The sequence below is a fragment of the Apteryx mantelli genome, chromosome 12 (assembly GCF_036417845.1).
Source record: "Apteryx mantelli isolate bAptMan1 chromosome 12, bAptMan1.hap1, whole genome shotgun sequence".
In the NCBI taxonomy this organism is placed as follows: Eukaryota; Metazoa; Chordata; class Aves; order Apterygiformes; family Apterygidae; genus Apteryx; species Apteryx mantelli.
In genome coordinates, this window is record NC_089989.1 from 19,337,622 (window position 1) to 19,359,873 (window position 22,252).

Here is a 22,252-nt window from a genome sequence, read left to right on the forward strand (position 1 = left end):
GTAGCGAACCTGCGGTTTAGTAATTTGCAGTTAGCTTCTGGAGAGGTGAACCCAGGAGGTAAGAGAGGGTGGATAATCGACCTCAGTTCACCGCCTATCTGTCCGTTCAGCACAGCCGAACGTTGCCAGTGGCCAGCACGAAGCAAGAAGATGTCCTTGGTCCCTTTCTCACTGGACAAGCTCGGAAGTCAAGAGCATTGGTTGTGTCTTGGATTGGTGGCCCTGAAGCTGATATGGGCTTTTATTGGTTTGTTGATTTTAAAAAAGACAGAAAGAGTTGAGGTGCATTGGCAAGGGGGGGAGCTTTCCTTGAAGAGTGCCCTTTTACTATGCTTGTGTAGTGTGCAGGTATAGGGCTCCAGCATTTTAGCAGTTTTAATTTAGGAGTATTAGAATTCATTTATAATGTTAAGTTTTTAATAAAAGCCATTTTCAGGTAATCACCTCTCACAGTGTAAGACCTTCTTTTCCATTGCCATGTTTTTCACCATCTTAGCTTAATCTTTCTCTTCTATTAACTTTATATTGGCCAGCTGGGAACACTGTACAGTTGAAAAAGCAGTCAGCATCAACATAAAAAGATTAATTAAAATGATTGACCCCTCTAACAATTCCCTTATGGAAAAATCCTATAGAATTTAATAGGAAGTGATACGTTTACTACGTAGTATTTAAACTGTCAGAGAGAATTCCTTAGCAGGGATGTAATTCCCTATTAAATGCTATAACTTTTGAGAGTATTCTCCACAGAACCTTTCTGGATTCATCTGTATTAAATTCCACAGCATTTGGCATAAATATTTCAATGCTAATAACTGTTCCAAAAATAATTCTGTGGTGCTACGGGGATTTAGTGTTTGATATGGGGCTCTTCAGAAAGGGGGATTATTTTTTAGAAATGACCTGCAACAATACAGAATAATGTTGCATGGTTTCTAAATGCAAAAAGGGAAAACCGAGTTGCATTAAATCATACAACAATGTAACTAATGCTGCTTTTGCATTTGCGATTTAGGCTGAACTGAACCTGCCCATTGTATAATCAGAAGTCCCTTGTTTGCTGGAGCCGACAGGCAGAATTAGGGGAAGCACACACTTTAATGTGATTTTTTTTTTCTGTGATAGAAGTGGAACTGTGAAAATTCTATTAGGGCCAGCTGAGAGTTGTGCCTGATTCCTCTTTGTCTTTGCTCAGCTCATCCCCTTGACTGTAGTATGCTTCTCCCAAAGGAGAGGAGAGCGAGAGAAGCAATTGTGCATTTGGGAGTGCCATGTGGGTATAAAAGCTATAAAATGTTCAAGGTTTCAGTATACTTTGCACTTTTAAAATGTAAATGCTGGGGAAGATATCAAAATTGCTTTGCAACTCCTTTGTGAAATGTCTGCATAATGCTGAACTCTGTTACATCTGCTGTTTGTATAGCATTTCTCTTGATAATTTTTCTCTGTCACTTAGCTCGTGATCTTTGTAGCAGCTGTGAGCTTCTAATGACTTTCCCTCTTAGGCAGGTTCTATACTGTTATTTTTAAAGCTCAAAGTACAAAGTAATTTGGCACCTCCCCGTATAACCTTGGGGGAAATTAGTTCTATTTGGTGTGATTTCTGGGACCCGCAAAAGGTTTGAATAAATGTAGCTTCTTCCACAACTTTGTAAACTGCAAACATCAATATATTTTTCAAAAATGTGTTTTAAAACTAAGAATATTTATGCTAATGCTAATGATAAAAAGCTTTTCGCTCTTTCAGAAAGATTGTATTTAAATAGATACAAGAAAATACTTCTTGGAAGTGGTATAGTACATGAGATTTAGTGATTTACTTGCAAGACAGTCTCCAAAGTGTGTATCACTCTAGGAGAACTTGGTCAAGGGGAATAGCTACTACTCTCAGGGGCAAAGAGGAGACACTCTGTTGCCGCATATAGCCCTGTATTCAGTTGTTTGATGCTGCAAGTAGGTTAAGAACTAAAAAAATCAACAGAAATTAGGTATGTGACCTGCTTCCTCAACTAGACATACATCTGCATCTCTAGCTTCTTGAACACCCAGCCTCATTCAGCTGGGTAAATGTCTGAATGTACATATCTCCAATCTATATACCTGGACACAACCTTTTACCTCTTTCACTAAATCGTTTGCTCTTAATAGCTGTACCAGCAGTGGTATCTAAAGCACTGTTATCTTCACAGATCTATTTTATTTATATTTTATAAAAGTCATCCCTCCGCAGAGAACTAACAAAAGGTCAATGCAAAACTTAAATGTCAGAAACCCTGTTTTGAGGGGTTATAAGCAAATAAGTTGTCCTGCGCTCGAAAGTCTTCTGTAGAAATGTTTTTTGTGCTTAATTTCTTATGCCGCATTGTGGCCACTCTTGCCTTTGATGGACTCTCTCTTCCCTTCCCAAGGGGATAGAGCCCAGAGGACTGGGCGGAGGGGACAGTAGGCCCTTGGGGTGCCCAAAATGCATGTGTCACCAAGGACGTATAGAGGAGCATAGCTGGACACCAGAGAGCAGCTAATACCCCCTTGGTTTAAGCAGAATGCGTCTTACAAGGCAATACTGAAAGACTGTTTATTTAATTCAACCATTAAGATACTGATATTTTAAACCTGTTTTCCATGAGCTGTTGCAAAAGGAGATAAAGCTTCATTTTTGGACTGACAGATTTTCTCTTTGAATAATTTTGATGCCTAGGAAGTGCAGCGCTGTACAGCCGACATGAACATCACTGCGGAGCACTCCAACCACCCTGACAACAAGCACAAGAACAGATACATCAACATCCTTGCATGTAAGTAACCCTGGGCAATAAGTGCAGGGAATCGACAGGGAAAGGCACTCTCCTCTCCCAGTGTGTCTGTGTGCGACAGGTGACTCAAAGTTACGTTATTGCACGATAATTAATAAACATGTGAAAGTGTGGCTGAGAGATCCTTTTCCTACTAAAAGCAGTGGAAGTTTTGACTTCTGTGGAGTCAGAATTTCACTCCATTTTTTTCCTTAAGATGTTTTACAGTTCGATGGTACAAATGTTGTTTTAAAAGTACCTGTTCAGTGTGAAACTTTGCAGTGGAACAACTGGGATCAGTTGATGAGAAGACCTGTCTGCCTGCTAATCTCTGAAAACTGGCCTAAGGGAAGTGCATAGCGGAGCAAAGAGTTTTATTTATGATCCTTGGGATTCCCTTATAATCCCAAAGGTGCTAAATCTTCCAGCGGTATAGCTGCTGTATTTCAAACTGCTTCGGCTGTGTGTATGACTTGGGCAAACAATGATCTTTGTAGCATAGTGCAGGCTTTGCCTGTATCCCTCTGAGAACTGCAAATCTGGACTCTGCTCTAGAATGCAAATTACTGCAGGTCTGAAATGGAAATGTGGTAACTTTTTCCATATTGTTCTCTGATGTGTAATGAATGGCAGATGCAGCAGTCACTGTGGTTTAGCAACAAAGATGGAGAGCCGCTGATATAAAGCTCACAAGATTTATCTTCATTCACCCATACCAGTGCAATAAATCTTGAGTGTTTTGGATGGCATAGGAAGGAAATGCATATCTCTGATGGATTCTCAGAAGTGAACAAGGTGCAGGCTGAGGACCAATTCCCAGATCTGTAATAGACCTGCTGTGTGGCTTTGGGCAAGGGCACTCGTTGCGGCTGTGCCAACTGATTTTAAGCAAAGATGTCTGGTCCCTCTAGGCTCCTTCTGTGGTGAAGAGAGAGAAGTACCATTAGAGGGAAATTGGAGCAGGAACTTGTGCTCCAAATTGCCCCTGGAGGAACCTCTTTCTCCATTGGTTGTTGAGGAAGGCAAATGAAACCAGCTTCTTGTTGAAAGCACCTAATGGCCCAATGCTGCTGCCCTGGAGCAGGGGAAAACCTGCATTTTTCTGTTCAAGCAGGAAGTCAGGCTTTTGGGTGCAAGGAAAACAGGAGCTAAAGACCTAGAATCTGTCCTCTTGGGGCGGTAAGGGTGGTGAAGGAGTGAGGGCACTCACTGTGCCACCAGGGCCAGTAGACCTGCCTCGACACAGCACCAAGGGGAGGATAACGAGCTCACGCATCGAGCCAAGCCGAGGCAGTTTTACAGCCTACAAGAGCTGAGCTGCTATCTCTGCATGGTGTTATATGTGGCACCCTGTGTGGTGGCATGGCTCTTTGAACCACGTACACTGTGTGGTGTAGATGATTCTGGAGATCGTTCTCCTCCTCAAGCTCCAATGACCTCTAAAGAGAAGCTGCCTCAATATGAACCAGCTATTTCAAGGGATGTGAAGCCTGAGGCCTGCTACCATGATCAAATGACCAAGGGCAGACCCTTCCATCTTCCCCTCGACTCCAATCCAAAGCCAGCTTCTACAGGTTATTAATAAGGGATACTCCAGTACGTAGGAAACAGGATGTTTACCTGCATTTCTGCGAAATGTTTCCTTAATGCTTCTCTGCTCTGTTTCTTATCTTGCAGATGATCACAGTAGGGTGAAGCTAAGGCCTTTACCAGGAAAAGATTCGAAGCACAGTGACTACATTAATGCTAATTATGTTGATGTAAGTTGTTTGAGTTGTTTTTTCTTCTCTAACTCTGAATCCTTCCACAAAGAGGAAATATTGCTACTTGTAAAGTGTTTGTATTTTCCAGCTTCCTCTGATAGTTTTGCTACAAATTCCTCAGTATCCTGAATGAGAAAGGCACTTTTTTTTGGTACCTTTAAATTATTAATATGTCTGCTATGATACTGCTTTCATCTTACTTGGCATTATGGTTTTCTTTGAAGGGTTACAACAAAGCAAAAGCCTACATTGCTACCCAGGGACCTTTAAAGTCTACATTTGAAGATTTTTGGAGGATGATTTGGGAACAAAATACTGGAATCATTGTCATGATCACAAACCTTGTTGAAAAAGGAAGAGTAAGAGAATTTCTGATTTGTTAGCAGCTGCTCCTTACCACCTCCCTGAATCACGTGGGCAGAATCTGTTTAAAATGCTTGGGGATGAGATATATATATATATATCAATGTACAATATATAAATAATAGAGGGATACATAGCTAGCCATGATTTTACTCTTCTAAAAAGCTCTAAATGCATATATAAAGAACCGTCTCAAACCTTCAGCCAACCCACCAAACTCTCTCTTTGTTCAGAGGAAATGCGATCAGTACTGGCCATCGGAGAACAGCGAGGAGTATGGCAACATTATAGTCACGCTGAAGAGCACAAACATTCATGCCTGCTACACTGTGCGCCGCTTCACGGTCAGGAACACAAAGATGAAAAAGGTGGGTGAAGCCTTTGGTATTCTCATCCAGATGCCTTCTGGCTTATGCAGGATGCAAGCTGCACAGGAGCAAAACCTCAACTGTTGCACAGACAGCTTGAAGTAGCAGGTGGATGGGAAATAAGTAAGCAAAGCCAGGATTACAAGGAACCTGGTGAAAGGTTTAGCCTGTATTTCTTTCTTTCAGGTTCACTGCTGGTTTAGTCTCATAGTTACTGCTGTTATTTTCTGTTCCCACGTGTATTTTTCCTTGAACTCTGTCTCCACCTAGCAGAAGGCAGAGCTGCAGAAGATTTCTTCTGTCAGAGTCGGGCACTTTTTCAGCTGAGCAAGCCAGTAAGATTGAATGTTTTTCCATGCTTCCCTTTCCTAATCTTTCTCTTCTCACTGTGCACACTTTGCATGCAGGGTCAGAAAGGAAATCCCAAAGGGCGGCAGAATGAGAGAACGGTTATTCAGTATCACTACACTCAGTGGCCTGACATGGGTGTGCCGGAATATGCCCTGCCTGTGCTAACCTTTGTTCGGAGATCCTCGGCAGCCAGAACCATGGACATGGGACCGGTGGTTGTGCACTGCAGGTATGATGAGTGTGATTAGCTACTTCACGGCAGGCATCCCTAATGTGCAGCGTGCATCCTAAATGCCAGTTAAGAGACACAGGAGTTATTAATGCAGGAGGAGTATGCCTGCCCCGTGGAGTGCAGGGAGATGTGAGCGTGCTTTGCCTACATTTCAAGCCAGCTCCAGTGCAGAAGCTTCCCGGTTGCATTAGCAAAGCCCTGCTTCATGCTGCTGAGCTGTTCAGCATTGCACTGATGTGGTTGTGCAGTTCCTGGCTCAAAGCTTGTTTGCAGCCTGCCCGTTCAGTGCATGGGCAGGGCAGGATAACATCTGCTGGCAATCGACCACACGAATACATGGAGCCCTGGAGCTCTCCTTGTGCGCAGCATGGAGTCTACCACCGAACTGCACTCATATTCACCAGCACTTGCAGTCAACAGAGGACTTCCTTAAATGCGTTAAGGGAAGTGATCTCCATCACAAAAGACTGTGTGTGAGAGGGCTGTACAGCACCATAGCAAAGAGGAGGGGATGCTGGGGGTTAGAGCTCTTGAGCAAAAATTGGAAAGCTCTGAACAGTTCCCCTCTCCCCCCCCTACGCTGAGCCCAGGAGCACCCTCCTCCCCTTCAAGAAATCCTGTCTTCACAGGGTTAACCTGCTCTTCTGCCTTGCTGTAGGGCTGGTACCACTTATGTTTGCAGAGCAGCGTTACAGCTCCCCTCTGGCTGTCAAGCCCAAGTCTTCCCTCAAGGCTGAAGCCAACCAGGGCAGGCCCACAGCCTGGAGCAACCTTGGGGGGTCTGGGATAGAAGCAGTTTGGTACAGGGTGGATCTCCACATGGCTTCCTCTAGCCAGCACCAGTAACAACAGCAGTGGAGACAGGACAACACACACAAACAGCCAGAGTGTGAAAATTCAGGCTCCACAGCAGCTCCATCCTCACTGCTCTGGCCAGCGGCGCCAGCCAGCTTCAGTGGCGCAAGCGTAATGGCTTGTGCTACACTCACATCCTCATCTTGTAGCGCAGAGATACCCATAGAGGGGAGGAAATAAAACATTTGAGAGAACACTGATTTCACAGGGTATCTAAGGACTTAATTTGCCAGATAAAATTGCCAGAAAAACAAAATATTTTGTTTAGGAACTTTCATGGTTGGTGCTAGCATGGAAAGTAAAGTCTGTGAACAGGAATATTTGATCTTGATTAGTTCCCTTTTGCAATTATAAACATTTATTTTGATCCAGCTCTCTTACATGAGTTTCTTTTATGTCTTCTGTAGTGCTGGTGTTGGCAGAACTGGTACCTACATTGTGATAGACAGTATGCTGCAACAGATAAAAGACAAAAGCACAGTTAACGTCCTGGGTTTCCTGAAACATATCAGGACACAGCGCAACTACCTCGTCCAGACAGAGGTAAAGAATGCAGTGGGGTTGAATTTAAAGCCATGTTCGTTTTTATGTTGCAATCAAAGAGAAAATAGATTTTTCAGTTACATCCCCGTAAATACAGAATATATCAACAGGTGTTTATTGCACTGAAATGTCTCTCTTCTCCTAGACCAGAAACTTTAGATTCTACTTTTGACTTCTTCAGAGTTGTGTGTGTTACACTTCTAAATGTTTATTCCAGACTTGGCAGTATTTGCATGGGTGGCTTGTTTTGCAAAGAAGGTGTAATCCTTTTCTTTAGGGTGCTCTACCCCTCGGTTAAAGCCAGCTGTTTAGTTTACTCCAAGCGCCTACATGACATGCTGTTGTTTTTCTAGGAGCAGTACATTTTTATTCATGATGCCTTGTTGGAAGCCATCCTTGGGAAGGAGACTGAAGTATCTGCAAACCAGCTGCATAGTTACGTTAACAGCATCCTCATCCCTGGCATAGGAGGGAAGACACGACTAGAAAAACAGTTCAAGGTAAAGCTTATCACAGCCATCCAGGGACACTCAGTTCCCTCACTCCCTGCTGCATGGCATGTCTTCACTGTCTACTGCCATAGATAAGGAACCTAACCAGAACCCATGAATAGCTCAGCAATCTCAATTACGCTGCTTGAAATCAGCACTAATGCTCTTGAAGTCAAAGGTGAGAAGATGGAAACGGACACTCGTCCGAGTGTGCTGCTGCTCTCCCCTTTCTGAAGGCGCTCGGACGTTTCTGTGTGCAGTTTGCTTGGCTGGAGGTCGTCCTCCAGGCTGCCTCTCTCCTGTCTGTGCAGAAACAAATGAAATGAGGTTCTTAGCACCACTTACTATTTCAGCGCCATAGATACACATTTGAAAATGTTCTAAGACCAGGGAAACACAGTATGTCTTTTACTGCTAATAGCTATACTTGCTGCTTTTCCCTACTATGTTATAGCTGACTTTCATCCTGACCAAAGTAAAACTTTTTGCCCGTTTCTCCTATTTAAAACCTAACATTTTCTGATTGTGTTTTATTTAAATGAATTTAAAACTATTTTGTGCTACTGTGTATCATAAGAAGATTATACATGGGGTCTGTTTTCACAGTTAAACTCGGTCAATAACTGGCTAAGGAACTGAAACTTAGAACAAATTATGCCAGGTGCCAAACTATTCAAAAAAATGAATAGTCTCTTTTCTCAATTCACCTGTAAAAATCTCAGTACTTCTGCATCAGTCAAGACATTCCAGATGCTTAATTATTAAATTAAAGAAACAAACATACACAATGTGCAGCAGGAGAAAAAGATTTGGTGCAAAAAAAAAAATTATTACATTTCTTTTAAGAAAAATACTAAGTTATAAGTTTAAAGATGTTTTCTGATGACTTGGGGCAAAATTTCAAAAACGTAAGTGCTATTTTCTGAAATTACTTTGCCAGAGTTGCACAGGTATTTAGAAACCCCACAACTTCTATTGGGGCTTATGCCAGTACTTAGATGAGTGCTTTCTTGTTTAGAGTGCATTTGAAACTGGGACTAAGTAAGGACGTGGCCAGCAGCAATTATTAAATTGTTCCCTAGTTTCTGCTGCTACTGCAAAGTTGGCAGAAAATGACTTGTGCTCATGCCCTTGTGCAGCAGTTTACATGTAACTGTCTTTGTGTAAAATTACGCTGAGTATGGGTTTCTAGTGCAGGAAGCCACCTTCACCCTCTTCACTCCAGTAGAGTTTCCCCATGCACTAGAGGAGAAATATTCCAATACAAATCTGCCTCCCTGACTTTTCTCTGCGCCTCATAAGCAGCCCGAGATGAGCTTGGCAGACCAGAGAATGTAACCCACCAGCTCAGCTCTCCAATGCTCATGGGCTGAGTTCCCACAAGGCCTGGCAGAAAAAGACTTTCTGCAGGAATCATCTTGCTTTTATTTTAAAAGAAAACAGAGAAGGGTTTTTGTTGTTATTTTATTTTGCTGGATTTTCCTCCTTGAGACCTGCTTCTGACTGAACATATCTGCAAGTCTTTGAAATATACTCTCAAAGATAACTAAATGTAGTATTCTGTAAAAGTACATCTTGATGGAAGTTCATTCTCAGGATGTTTCGAAGCTGAGAGCTGCTGAGATCTTTTTATCCATTAAACATACTGTATGAAAAGGATGATTTCCATTGGCATCTTGAGTACTTTAAACAAATTTAACAATGCAGTTTATTCTTCTACTGATGCATCTTCCCAGGAGTTGGCAAAGAAACCTCGTCTCTTCTTTGAGAGCACCATGAGGACTGACTTACCACTTTATTCTCTTTCAGCTGGTTACACAGTGTAATGCAAAATACGTAGAATGCTTCAGTGCTCAGAAGGACTGCAACAAAGAGAAGAACAGGAACTCATCAGTCGTGCCGTGTAAGATCACATCTTCGGTTTGATTACTGCCTGGCATAACTTTTTGTACTGAATTCTCCTTGCGTTATGCATGAAAAGGCATAGCCACTAGGAAGGAGAAATGTAATCTTTTGTTCCGACCAAGCTGTCTTGTCTTTCAGAATTACTCTGATGAAACTGAACAAAAGAAAAGAGTTAAGGTGTCAGCCAGATATACTGTCCAAGTGAAATGTTAATTTGAAGTGCTTAAGAATTTGAATAATTATGTAGGGAGTAAATCTGTGGAAAAGTAAGAGGATTACTTTGATACAACTCCCTGCTCAGGTCAGATCTCCCAGTGTGACTGGCAGAAGTTGTTTGTGATTCAGCTACTACTATCAATTTCTGTGTGTGTGTGTGGCTGTGCGTGTGTGTGTCTTGGTGAGCATGGTAGGCCACTGTATCTGAGCCTTCCCCAGATGAGGGTGCCTGAGGCCATAGTTTCGCAATCATTAATACGGCATCTGTGCATGCCCTGGTCACCCAGCAGTATGAATTTGCTCCAGACCAAGCCTGGCCATGGTGTCATTTCCATCAGATTACCCAGAGCACCCAACAGATGACAGCCAAACTGGCACAAAGTTATAATGGTAGAGATCTGGTCCATCATCAGGTTTGCTAAGAAAAAGGGAAGCCATCAGAATATAGCTTATAAACAAATGCAGATGGGCAGAATGAGTCTCTACGACTTTGCACTTTGCGTCTGGTAGCTGCAGTGGTTTTGGTTTGGCGCTAGGAGCTAGGCAGTTTGTTCCAGGATGTTGTTGAACCCAGTCCTCAACTATGGAGTAGCGTAGACCTGCTGGAGAGCAAGCCCCCATTTCTGGGTGGTTACCCGTTCGGGAAGTGTTTTCTCTGTGGAGGTTATCTCACCCTCCAGCTGGGAGAAGTGAGTGATGGTAGTGCTGCCGAGTGGTAGGGAAAACAAAATAAATCAGCTGGGTTAGTGTGCTGCTGGAGACAAATGGAGACACTGCAGTCAAGTACTACCTGAAATCCCCCGTTATCACTGCATATACTGTCATTTGGTAATTCAGCCTGCTGTGAAAATCTTTGCTATAGTAAAATTTGATTCCTGAAATTACTTTGTCCTTGTGGGAATATTGTGCAACGTTCTTTTTATATCCTGTGTTAGTAGGCAATGCTTTAACACGGTTAAAGTGCTGGCCTGCTCCTGGGGGAGATGGGAGCTGCTCAGTGTTTGGTTTGTTAACATCTGAGAAATTCTTGCTTTCTGCGTTGTGCCATGATCAGACTTTGATTTTTTTTTTTTTTTTTTTTTTAATCTTATAGCTGAGCGTGCTAGAGTGGGCTTGGCACCACTGCCTGGAATGAAGGGAACTGATTACATTAATGCCTCTTATATCATGGTGAGGAAGTCAACACCTAATTACAAAGTAAAATCAACTCTAAGGTGCTAAATACCAGATGCCTATAATTGTCTTAATTCTGTATGTAATGGCTGTGTATTAACAGATGAGATTTTAACACCTTCCCCATAATGTAAAGCTATTAACAGTGTTTTATTAAAGATTGTTGCCTAAAAAAATTAAATACAAGATGCATTTATGTGGAATTCGTATTTCCATGAGATACAGTCAAATAAATACTGGGATATAGAGTAAATGAAAACAACAGGGACTCTGCAGAGTGGAAATGGAGTTATAAAATTATAGTCTGTGTGAAAATATTGTAGAATAAAATGAAATAGAGTCACTATCTGTCCCCAAAGATGAAATTAATGCTTTAAGAGTACTTAAGGCAGTAAGTAACTGTGTGGTTTGTTTTGCTGCAAAAGGGCTACTACAGGAGTAACGAGTTCATCATAACCCAACATCCGCTGCCACATACAACTAAAGATTTCTGGCGAATGATCTGGGATCACAATGCACAAATCATCGTCATGCTGCCAGACAACCAGAGCCTGGTAAGTTAAATGCTTCCCTCCCTCTGCCGTGGGATTATTACTTAGCCCAGCAGGGCACAAGCATAGAGTCGCTTAGTTACATGCTATGACTATTTTCTAGTTGAAAACATGGCTAATATTTGAGCCACCTTCTCAAGCTTTATCATAAGCTTAGTAAGACAAGTTCCTAGGTGCAGGGCCTGTTTTCTGCACTCCCTTTCTGTCCTGCTCCTTGGGAAGGACATCCTGAACTGCAGCAAGCAGGTGTGGACCACAGAGCTCTTCGGCAGCAGGCCAGTGAGGACAGCCTCTGCGAAGCTCCTGTGGGTTCCCTGGCTGACAGGATGTAAAGCACTGAGGTTACTGGGTGGCCAGGGCCATGAGTAAGGACCTTGAAAGGAACAGAAATGCGAAGCAGAGACAATAAGGTAGTTGCTTGTTTGCTTGCAGAGCTTAAGGCTAAGCCTGTACAGGGCTAAAGCCGTGCAAGGTTTCAAGTGTTATTTCTAATGTAAGCAAAAAAGCAAATGCGTATGTCGATTTAAGTGGAAATAATGAGATAGAGAAGGTGACACAGGTGAAGTGCTAATCACTACTTCCAGATTTACCAGCATGTCTCAAGAGTGTGTGTTGGAAAAGATTAAGAAGTAAACAGTTTGTTCTTCCGTGCATGCATCATTGAGGTGAATAGACGATTGTAGCTGAGGGTGGTAGAGAAACCACCTTCATTACAGCAGGAAAATAGCAGTCATGAGGGGCTACTAAGGAGGCAGCAGTTGATACACTTCCTTGTGTGTGGTGAGATCAAGGGGACTGCAGGCATTGCAAGGCAAAGAGCTTTCAGAGAAGTACAATCGAACCAGAAAGCACCAGTGAAATGAAAGCACGTTGGATGGAAATGAAGAGGCTGATCTTGTCTTTACAAGTGTATGGAATAGCTCTAGAGAGCAGTAGTGTTTGAAGTGTAATGGAGGAGTGCCGGACTTGGCCAGATCCTTTGCAAGGATGCCTTGCACCTGGTTTGGCCTTCGCTGTGCTCAGGGTGGAGGTTGGCTAGCCAGGCAGTGGCATCTGGGTGTTGGCTTGGTGTCTGGTGTGGGTTGTGTTGGTTGGCAAGGAGGGGCGGCACAGGACTGAGATCGTCAAGGTGCTGAGTGCGTAATATGAAGGGACAAGATGATCATGCCAACTGCCTGCTACATGAGGATCTGTCATGTAGAGGGAGAGAGCACTTCCACGGCATTCAGCAATATTACCCTGTTTGATGTCACCTCTGCAGGCTGAGGGGTGAATTTTCAAAGCTCTCAGGGGACTTAGGACCCCAAGTCTCTTTTTCAGAACAAACTGAAATGTTTAACGTCTGAATCTCAACAGTATCTTGTACATCATCTACACTAAGTCTCCAGGCCCACAGAGATAAGCCTGTTTGCAGAGGCGTGCTCATGGCCACAGAGGAACAAAGCAGGTAGCTTATGTTTCTTCAACACAGTAAACACAGAGTCTTTGGAAACACAGCTGTGCAGTGCCACACAGGCTGTCTAGTTAGTGTCTCTTCTTATGCTGCATGGACAGGAGACCTCTGAAGCCAGGAGGAGAAACAGACTTTGCATGCATGTGGTTACAGAGCCTGATTTTCTTTCTCTACAGTGAAATCAGAATGAACAGTTGCTTTTTAAAGAATAGTGTTGACAGTATGTTATCAATACCCCATCAGTTAGTAAGGCTATTTCAGCACTGAGCCTTTATTCCCATTCACAGTCTCATTGAGAATTTAGAGTGTCATAGTGTTTTCATTAGAGTTTTGTTGGAGAACTTGCATTAAGTTAAGCCAGTGTTTTTCTCAAGGTTAAGAACATTTCAGTTTCTTCCTTCCTCCTCACTCCTCTCCTCACTTCTAAAAATTCAACGCCTACATAGAGTATCCATCAGTCTTCCACCTAGGCCTGATCCACAGCGCTTCTATGAGCACCCTTGAGTTTAGGATTAGACCACAATAAATACAAATTAAAAATAAAAAGCAATTAATTTTTAAAGGTCAGTGCGTTTTTTCTAAACAGATATCTGACTTTCATGCAAAACTGTGTAGGCAGGAGGTAATAAAGCCTGGGATATAATACAAAGGTTAAGTATGAGCAAGCTAAAATAACCATTTCCCTATGAAACCAATTAAAAAGCAGGCGTTACCTGCTTGGGCACACAAAGGAAGGATCTGGTAGGCTTACTGACTACTGTTACAGTAAGTCTGTTTTAGACACAAATGTTTTTAAAGGTCAGCTTCTGATCATCTCTGTTTATCAAACCAATTTTTTGATCCACTGGATTTTTCAGTCACACTTAAGGTATCCAAAAGGCTGCAGGATGTGTGTTGTTTCTTTCCTCCAGGCAGAAGATGAGTTTGTGTACTGGCCAAGTCGCGAGGAATCCATGAACTGTGAGGCCTTTACTGTGACCCTTATCAGCAAAGACAGACTGTGCCTCTCTAACGAAGAGCAAATTATCATCCATGACTTTATCCTTGAAGCTACCCAGGTAAAATAAACCCCCCAAATGTGGGCCTTGGCTTTTCTCCAAAATGCTGTTGATGTTATTTAAACATGAGAGAGTGAGAGAGTTCAGAAACAGTCTTGAAAAGGATTTACTTGTAAATGCATGTTTGTGCATGTTGCTCCAAGGGACAAGGGAGTCTCTACTGACTCCTCTCCTGTCTTCTGCTTCTGCTGGAGGTAGATTCCTCTCACTAGTGGGACTGTAGTGTTGAATCTGTTTATATTATTTGAAAGTGAGGACATTTGTTTCTCATTCAGAAGTCACAGAAGTAGATTGAATTATTCTGTGTAAAGTACACACCAAGGTTTATTGTCCTATTTCTGCTTAAAAAATTCAGCATTTATAGATTAATTGTTTCACAAAGATTAAGGGGTTTTACTTAGTAAAGCACATTTCTTTTGAGCTACAAGTATGCTTTTAGTTTGGTATCAGAACTGCAGTTGGATTTTGCTGCAAAATAGTAGTTTGCAAGCCCTTTTTAACTGAGTTCCTTTTGTTGCTCTTCTCTTGTTTGACCTTTGAGCTATAGGAACTCTGAGAGAATGTATATACTGAACTCAAATACAAAATCATTTTCAATTTTTTGTTATAGTTTATTTTAGGGTGTTCACTGTTTCAGAGATACTAGAGCTGAGCATCTTTCTTCTTCTTTGTATGCAAACCCCTTTGGAAGAAGAATTTCTCTCTTCAATTTGTAATGAGACTTTTCCCCATCATGCTTTCTGCCTGGAGTGGATGAATGTGAAACTGTAGTAGCTAATACCCAGGCTCTTTTTTCATTTCAGGATGACTACGTTCTGGAAGTCCGCCACTTTCAATGTCCTAAATGGCCAAATCCAGATGCTCCTATAAGCAGTACCTTTGAACTTATTAATGTAATCAAGGAAGAGGCCTTAACAAGGGATGGCCCCACCATAGTTCATGATGAGTACGTCATCTCTTTTCTCCCATTTATGCATAGGCTGTAAAAGGAGTTATTCTGCTATGGGACAGTGATCAGGATTAATGTCCTTTCTTGCATGGAGTGGATGGGGTTTGGTAGCCTAAACAAAAGGATCAGAGTATTTAAGCTTCCTGAGATGAGGTATCCATTGGCATCTGAGGCCAAATGAGTTTTGTTTAGTCTGGTTTATGCTGTTGGTTCTAGTCTTTCCAGATGGACTCAGAAAGTCAGGCTGTGTCTGTTTTGTAAGCGTTCTGGGTTCTTCTCTGCTTGGAAGTTTCCCAAGCAAATTCTACAACCAACTTAAAAAAACAGCAGAGCCATGGCTTAGATAATAAATACTTTGAGCAGCCCAGCATGGTCTTAAGGAAACCTGAGCTCCTATCTAACAACTCAGGTTTAATGTGCCACATAAGATAAGGAACAAGTTCAGCTCAGCTGTGTCTCAGGATGATTAGGAAGTGTGTCTTGTGACAAAGACGCCAGGTTTTCTTAGAGCGAATCTGTTTTTCTTCCTTCTGCTTCCCCCCAAAACCACTCCAAGGGGACCATGTGGTGCCAGGCATGAGGGAGGGAGCCCACCAACACAGGGCCAGTGTGCGCCAGCACTTGTCTCTTTTGTAGATCTGTGGTGTTCATTGTCTTGCCAGCTATGCTTGAATGCCCAGTTATAAAGAGTGCTAAATATTACATTGCGTACGATATCTTGCCCTGGCAGGCAGCGAGCTCCCTGGAGTTGTTCTGTCATTAAAATCACGAGGAAGCCTGCTTTCTGTCACTGGTTGAGTTGCCCTTGGAGTGAACACCGAGCCTATGTAAATGACTGCTACCAACTCTAAACCCCCACTCTCAAGTCCATTAGACCTTTACCATTGCTACAAAACAGACAGAGTTAATGGGAAAGTCTTAGAAATCTTCACCTTTTGTGCAAAAATGTTATTACCGTACTCTGGTATTTCAGTGGTCAGGTCAGCCTTGGTGCTGATGAGAGATTGCGTGCTGATACCTGCCTTTGCTGAAAGAGCTTTCACTTCGCATCAGTGTACGGCTGCAGCAACAGGCTTTTCCCAGCAGACTCCTGCAAGTGGTGCCTTGGGCCACAGCAAGCAGTTTTTCTCCCACTGTTTCCTGCCTGGCTAAGGCACAGTGTAAGCTCTGCTGGCTTTTGCCAGCGCTTATTAATTCCAGCCTAGTTTTAATATTCATGCTTTGGGTAGTCTGAAGTGAGGTTTTGCTACTCTTGCAGTATTTAAGATTATGTTTTACAAAATTAGAACCATTATTGATTTGGGCATTTCATGCTAGACCAAAAAAAAAAAAGAATCAGAATTGCATTTCTAACAGTGCTGAGTCATTCTTTCTGTAAATTGCTTTTTTGGTTTATTTGTCATATTCAATGGTTTTTATTTTTTTATTATTCACATAATGTGGATTCTGCTTTTCTTTGGAGCCTAAGCAAATGTAGCTGAAAATGAAAATTTCCCTTTACTATATGCAACAACTATATCACATAATCCACTAATAATTACAACTGCAGATTAATTCCAAATATATGGATTTGCAAATACTAAATGCATGTGATATTTAGGAATTACATGGTGGGATGACTTGATAACAAAACATTTCAAAGAAGTATGCTTAGAAATTCCAGCTAGAGACAACTGTACTGAATACTACCAACTTAAAGTCAAGTATTTTAAATACAATTACCCATATGTAGGCAACTAGACAAAGATTTGTTGCATGATTTGCAGAGAGAAAAGCATTCAGATGGTTGGGAGGTGGAGGTAATCAACCTCAGTAAAAACCAGGGCATTAGGCCCTCAGAGGCATTTAGATGTCCCCCATCAGGCACACGCATCAGGCAAAGTCCACATTGTCCATATCAGATGATCAGTCACAGCCATGTGTGCAGCTCTGCAAGAGCCCTGCCTCTTCTTCTTGGACTTTCCATCAGGTAGAACAGCGATCCACTGTGATTGGATTTCTGTTTCCCATTTCTAGGCGAATTGAGTTTGCAAAAATCGTATGAAATCAAGGCAGCATATATCTTGATTTCCGCAGAAATCTTCTAAAATTACTAGTGGTAACCTTATTATACCAGATGGCATTGCAGTACTCGCCGATCGTTTACGTTTTCATGCCCAGTTCTCCAGTTTACAAAGCAAGTCAGCACCAATGTCCCTTTCACGGATGGGGACATTTAGATGCAGTCCTGCTCCAGGTCACAGAGCAGAGCCATAGCAAAGCCAGGACAGCAGTTCAGTCTCCTGAGGACCAGGAGAGCAGAGGACAACCACGGCTCCTCAGAAGCAGTTATGAGCCCCTGTTGCTTGGGATCTTTTATCAGGTGCCCCACAACTGCACTTGCGATTCAAGCATACCCACAGGGTTTTGGATTTAGCAGCAGTAAGATTTTTGTCTGACCACTGTCTCAAGGACACATTGTGCATCATTCTCCTGACAAATCACCATTGCTCAGGTTCTTATTAAATGACAGCATGGCTCAACTTATCAGAATCTGTAATGTCTCTTGGGTACCCAACTCAGGAATGTTGCATTTTGCCCATGAGTCAGACCTAAGGAAGACTTTGAGATGCGTCCCATTTGCTCATGAGCAGCTCATGTCCATGTTAGTTTTATAAAATTGTCAGACATGGAGGAGGAGACAAAGTCTCATTTCTTTGTAATAGTTTGTGTTTTGCTTGAGCTCCCACTAATGAATTGTAAAATACGCTCAGCTATAATGCAGATGCTTTCAGTACATGTGAAACCTGACTCCAGGAGTGTACTCTCCAAGCTGGGTATTTTTAAATGGCTCGCATTATTTTGCTGCTCCAGTTCTTTCTATTGAAAACTGCTGATATCCTGAGGTGACTCGTATACCACCAAATTTCTTTTTTAAATTAAAATGACTAAAACTTAACTAGCATAGAACAGAGCTTTTAATAGATATAAAGATGAGCTGCAGTAATCAAATAAGACTATATCAACATTTTCATGGCTCTGTGTCAGGGTGCCCAGGTTTGTTTGTGAGTACCTTATCGTTGTGGTCTGGTTTTTCAGGTATGGAGCTGTGTCGGCAGGAACGCTGTGTGCCCTTACCACTCTGTCCCAGCAGCTGGAGAATGAAAATGCTGTTGATGTTTTCCAGGTGGCAAAGATGATAAATCTTATGCGGCCTGGAGTATTTACAGACATTGTAAGTCTTTAAATGGAATATAAATTGGTAGTTTACAAGGTTTTTGTCTGAGACAAAAAGCACGAACTAAAACACACATGCAGCTTTGTGTACGTTATCAAGCAGAAGTTGCATTTGGGCTTTTTCTGTATTGTTGTCATTTTTATACACCTCAAACCCACACGGTCTCTGATGTGCAGTTAAGCTTATTTCTCATACAGTAATGCCACTGTACGGACAGCCCTGGCCTTTCAGCTTGTCACCATCTCGCTGCCAGCCGTGTACGTTAAGATCTGCTATTTAAACCTGGCTTATTTTGATCCCAAGCAGTGCAGGTAGAGCTGAAGGGGGAGATAAGGCTTCAACAGGAGCCTGCGCTCTGTGTGCAGAGAGCAGCACCCTTTGCCCTGTGCGCGTTGCGCTGCCTGCACTAGGGGACGAGCCAGGGCTCGGATACTGTCCTGCACTCGTCTGTGCTGTTTCAGCATTAGTCCCGTCTCTAGTAGAGTTTTGACCCCACTTACATCCTCCTGGAAAATGTCCAAGCGGGCTGAGGGCACAGTATGGGCCAGGGCCTCGTCCCAGAGGCAGAAGGAGGACCTGCCCCTTCCCTCTTTCTCGCTGCTCTACACCCAGCCTGGGGGTCCTTCACAGAGGTAACCCCAAGGCTGAGTTTGGCCGTAACACGCCGCTTCGGCTGTGTTTGACCTGCTGTTGCTGCTGAGAATCGTCTCTAGACGAAGCCTTGGATTTAAGAAGCTGTAAATGGCTCCTTGCGCTGTCCTCATCCCTCCTCTGAGGATTTAAGCTAACACCTGATTTAGCATATTTATGTATTCAGAAACTATATGTGCAAAAGCAATAAAGGTATTGACACACTGGCTTCATTATATAAAATGACTGTACATATAGCATACATTACTATTTAAAATCAACTCGATAATGGAATAGAAAGGGAAATAGTGGAAGTATGCCATTCTTGCAGGAAAGCTAGTGTAGTGACTTTTTAGGTTTATTGCAACATGCTGTTTGGTTTCTTATGTTGCATGCAAGGTGCACTTTTGGCCCTTCTGCAGTATCCTTATAATGTCAGTGGAAAGACTTCTTTTCTCTCCAGTGGGCAGTGGATCAGAAATAAAATATTCTACCGAAAACTGGAGGTTTGGGGTGACAATATTAAACTAGATTAACGTAGGTAATTACTCTCTAAATATTTTTCCTCGCTATACGTATGCTTGTAGTAATGATGCATTTTATTACCTACAAAATGAAAAAGAACAATGCTTCGTATTCTGTTACATGTTAGTGCCTTCACAGAGAAGCAACTTCTATTTGCTATGCCCTCAGGAAATGGGAAGAATGTAATTTATCTAGATTGTGTAGTTTACTGACATCAGTGGTGTCTGCGTGGAGAAAGCAACAGGAGGAAAGTAAATATTCTGTAAGCAATATGAAGACTTGGCATCCTGACTGTGAAGCATGTGTTTCTGAGTGTTCTCCATTACTGTATTTCTGTACCATGTCAGATGGCTGCTTTGGAGCTGTTGGTATTAACAGCCTGGAACATTTTGTATGAAATGTTTTTTTTCTTTCTACAAGTATCCGCGACCTAGCCTGGAAACGCCAAATTTAAGTGCCACTCACTTACATATCCTGCAAGGTTTGCAATAATCTGTCCTTTCTTTTCCAGGAACAGTACCAGTTTCTTTATAAGGCAATGCTAAGCTTGGTCAGCACTAAGGAAAATGGAAATGGTCCCATGACACTGGACAAAAACGGTGCTGTGATGGCCAGCGATGAATCGGATCCCGCGGAAAGCATGGAGTCTCTTGTCTAATTGGAAACCTGAAAAGGCACTTAATTTGTAGAACTTCTGAAGACTGAGCGAACTTTTTTGAGGCCTTTTTTGCCAGACTCTAGGTTATACAATAACCCAATTACTTTTTTACACTGATAAAAGTTTTGATATTTATTTTTTGCCATTTTATGTCTTAATGGTATCCTACTGAGCATTTGCACCTCTGTTTATTTCACACAGTGAAACGCAATTTTATCTAGTTTGCACTATATGATCAGTGTTACTGCCTATAATATTCTAATACAAAACAAGCCCTGATGTGACATTCCATGACAACAAACATATGCTTTTTTGTTTTGTTTAAATGCAGTGAAGTTTTGCTAACTACAGCGACCCTCAAATCTTAGATCTTGAATGCTAGGCCAGGTGGATTCTTTCTATGACAGATACTGTACCCCTTCATACCATATTTATTATTTTAATGATCACGTCACAATTTTGGTAACTGTATTCTGTATTCCAGTGGAGTGGATGAGCAAAGTTCATCCTTTCTTGACAAAATGTGGCAGGTGATTTTTAGCTACAACGAAGATGTAACAGCCTTGTGGAGCTGAAACAATTGTTTCTGTATTGTTTCAAATTACTGTTTTGTACACTCACAGGCCTAAGACTTGCTTCACATAGAATATATAAATTACATACAATATAAATATAAATTTGATGCAATTCATATGTGGGACACATTTACAGGTTTCGAATTTACAGCTCCAAAGTTTCCCCAGTTATTCAGGAAAAACGTAGATTTTAGTTTTTAAGCAGAAGAAAGTGTTTTGTTTTTATTTTCATCAGAGCCAATACAGTGAGAAATCTACTACAGTCCAAAACCAGACCTGTTTTCAGATATATTGAAGGTAGCAATATTTTACATTACTAAGCTATTCAATATTTTAAACACATTAATTTCCTTACTATCTCTTGAATATGACCTCACACCTAATGGTATGTTACATGATGACAGGCGTTTCTTAATTTCATAACTGTTAGATGCCATTTTTACAGGTGTGTAATTTTCATACTTTAGTGCTAAAACATAAAGTACTGATCCATATTTACTGGTGAAGCAAACTAATAAAAAAACTACCTATAAAGTTACATTCTCCCTCTTTTTTTTGCCAAACTAATCGCTTAGCACAAACCTATTGATTCTGTTTTCCCTCCCACACCAATGATATGTTTTTCCCCAGATTATCTAAATAATTCAGTTATTGTTTGGAGCATTTAAGTATACATCCTCACTGGCTCCCTTTTCGTTTGTATTTGGTCCAAGGGTCCATCCCTATTTAATAAAAGAAGTAAGCACATACTTAACTCTCCTGGGAGTTAAAGCTAATTGTGTCCTTCATAGCTCTGCTGAATAGGGAGAGGTTACTGAATCTGCCTTGAAAATGAAATATGTTATTTCAACCATTCTGATGTTTGGTATACAGTTAAAGGCACTATCCTTTATATATGGCATTATTTTCTTTACTTTTCAATTTCAACTGCACGAAACATGCATTGTAATTTTTCAAAACTTGTCAAAATATTACAGCATATTTTTCATTTAAATGTAACACTATTAATTTCTGCTGCCCGTCCAGTCTTGCTGAAATAGAGACATTTGGCAAGGCAAAAACCACTTCTTTTATTGGAGGGGAGGGCAGGGAGGAAGCTTAGCCAAGCGGAGGGCATCGTGTGCGTTTTCACAGAGAGAAGAGCCGAGTGAACCGTTTGAAATTCCCCAGGGCAGGTGTTTTGGGTCAGAACCTCATGAGGTGCAAACTGAAACGGCCTTGTCGAGAGCAGTGGAGCTATGCAAACTGGTATGTGCTGACATCTGGTCTTTTATTTTTAATGAGGGAAAGGTTTCCTAAAGTATTTGAGAGTTCGTGGTTACCTTTGACTTACCAGTTTGTTTAATCCCTCGATACAAGCGATCCAAATAACTGCTAATGCTGAGCAGTGTAATACAGCCGTGGTTTCTGTAAGGAAATCCCATGCCCAGCACCAGCTAGTCTGAATAAAAAAACGTGCAAAGTGCTTCAAAAGAATGCTTTGTAGCCTGCGTCCCCTTTGCCTTGGGAGGAGCCGGCAGCGAGGAGTGAGCCAGCGTAGTGCGTGCTAGGAGGTCAGACCGGCCGCCCGGTCACGACACCCCA

General features: G+C 42.0%; 1 protein-coding gene across 3 annotated transcripts in view; it reads left to right on the plus strand.

Moving 5' to 3' along the window:
* The window catches only part of PTPRG (protein tyrosine phosphatase receptor type G), a 412,828-nt gene extending 391,626 nt beyond the window's left edge, over positions 1 to 21,202 (plus strand). For all 3 annotated transcript variants that reach the window (XM_067303422.1, XM_067303421.1, XM_067303423.1), the window contains 14 exons: positions 2,699 to 2,795; positions 4,470 to 4,552; positions 4,780 to 4,914; positions 5,152 to 5,286; positions 5,694 to 5,866; positions 7,132 to 7,267; positions 7,621 to 7,767; positions 9,568 to 9,661; positions 10,973 to 11,049; positions 11,478 to 11,606; positions 13,968 to 14,114; positions 14,918 to 15,060; positions 18,142 to 18,277; positions 19,947 to 21,202. In XM_067303422.1, coding sequence (XP_067159523.1) covers positions 2,699 to 2,795; positions 4,470 to 4,552; positions 4,780 to 4,914; positions 5,152 to 5,286; positions 5,694 to 5,866; positions 7,132 to 7,267; positions 7,621 to 7,767; positions 9,568 to 9,661; positions 10,973 to 11,049; positions 11,478 to 11,606; positions 13,968 to 14,114; positions 14,918 to 15,060; positions 18,142 to 18,277; positions 19,947 to 20,093 — 1,779 coding nt within the window. In that variant the 3' untranslated portion in view covers positions 20,094 to 21,202. The remainder of the gene's footprint in view (positions 1 to 2,698; positions 2,796 to 4,469; positions 4,553 to 4,779; positions 4,915 to 5,151; positions 5,287 to 5,693; positions 5,867 to 7,131; positions 7,268 to 7,620; positions 7,768 to 9,567; positions 9,662 to 10,972; positions 11,050 to 11,477; positions 11,607 to 13,967; positions 14,115 to 14,917; positions 15,061 to 18,141; positions 18,278 to 19,946) is intronic.
* The last annotated feature ends 1,050 nt before the right edge of the window (positions 21,203 to 22,252 follow it).